This window comes from Sinocyclocheilus rhinocerous, unplaced genomic scaffold (genome assembly GCF_001515625.1).
Source record: "Sinocyclocheilus rhinocerous isolate Xijiao unplaced genomic scaffold, SAMN03320098_v1.1 C35828878, whole genome shotgun sequence".
NCBI classification, from domain to species: Eukaryota; Metazoa; Chordata; class Actinopteri; order Cypriniformes; family Cyprinidae; genus Sinocyclocheilus; species Sinocyclocheilus rhinocerous.
Window position 1 is genome coordinate 1 of NW_015764823.1, and position 653 is coordinate 653.

Genomic DNA, 653 nt, shown 5'->3' on the forward strand with positions numbered 1-653 from the left:
CACTGGTGCTAAGTATGAGGAGAAGTTCTATGCTTGTGGTGAGGGTAAGTGATGATCATTATAACATACAGCAGCAAACATAGTCAGATTGTCCATATAAAAGCACATTGAGTTGATTTTATATTCTTGCCTTGCAGCTCCCAACTATGACAAAAGCTGTTGGTTTAATGAGAAAGACAAACTTGGGATGGACTTTCCTAATGTAAGTTACATAGTTACCCTCATAGTATTGTTTAGTCTAACATGCAATAACTAACCACCATTATCCTTCACCAGTTGCCCTATCTAGAGGATGGAGACACAAAAGTAGTCCAAAGCAATGCCATAATGAGATACATCGCCCGCAAACACAACCTCTGTGAGTAGTTGATTCATTTATTTCTTCATTTAAAAAAACAAAAACATTCGTTCTTTATTTTAATATCTCAAGCATCACTGAAAATAGCCATCCAAGTAATGTTAGACTTCCCTTTCTAATGTGTTTCTAGGTGGGGAAACTGAAGAAGCGCAGGTGAGAGTTGACATCTTGGAAAACCAGGCAATGGATTTCCGTAATGGTTTTGTCCAGCTCTGCTATGGAGACTTTGTGAGTGATTGATTATATAAAAATATGTATTACAGCATTGAAGAGATTTGCAACTAATAATATTAAT

At 36.4% G+C, this 653-nt stretch overlaps 1 protein-coding gene across 1 annotated transcript; it reads left to right on the forward strand.

The window, feature by feature from the left end:
• Positions 1-4: 4 nt before the first annotated feature.
• Positions 5-598, forward strand: LOC107735149 (glutathione S-transferase Mu 1-like; the record flags this gene model as incomplete). The annotated part of the gene is made up of 4 exons (XM_016546928.1): positions 5-44; positions 138-202; positions 277-358; positions 489-598. Coding segments are annotated over 4 exons (297 nt in total), but the record flags the coding sequence as incomplete, so codon positions are not given.
• Between the last annotated feature and the right edge of the window lie 55 nt (positions 599-653).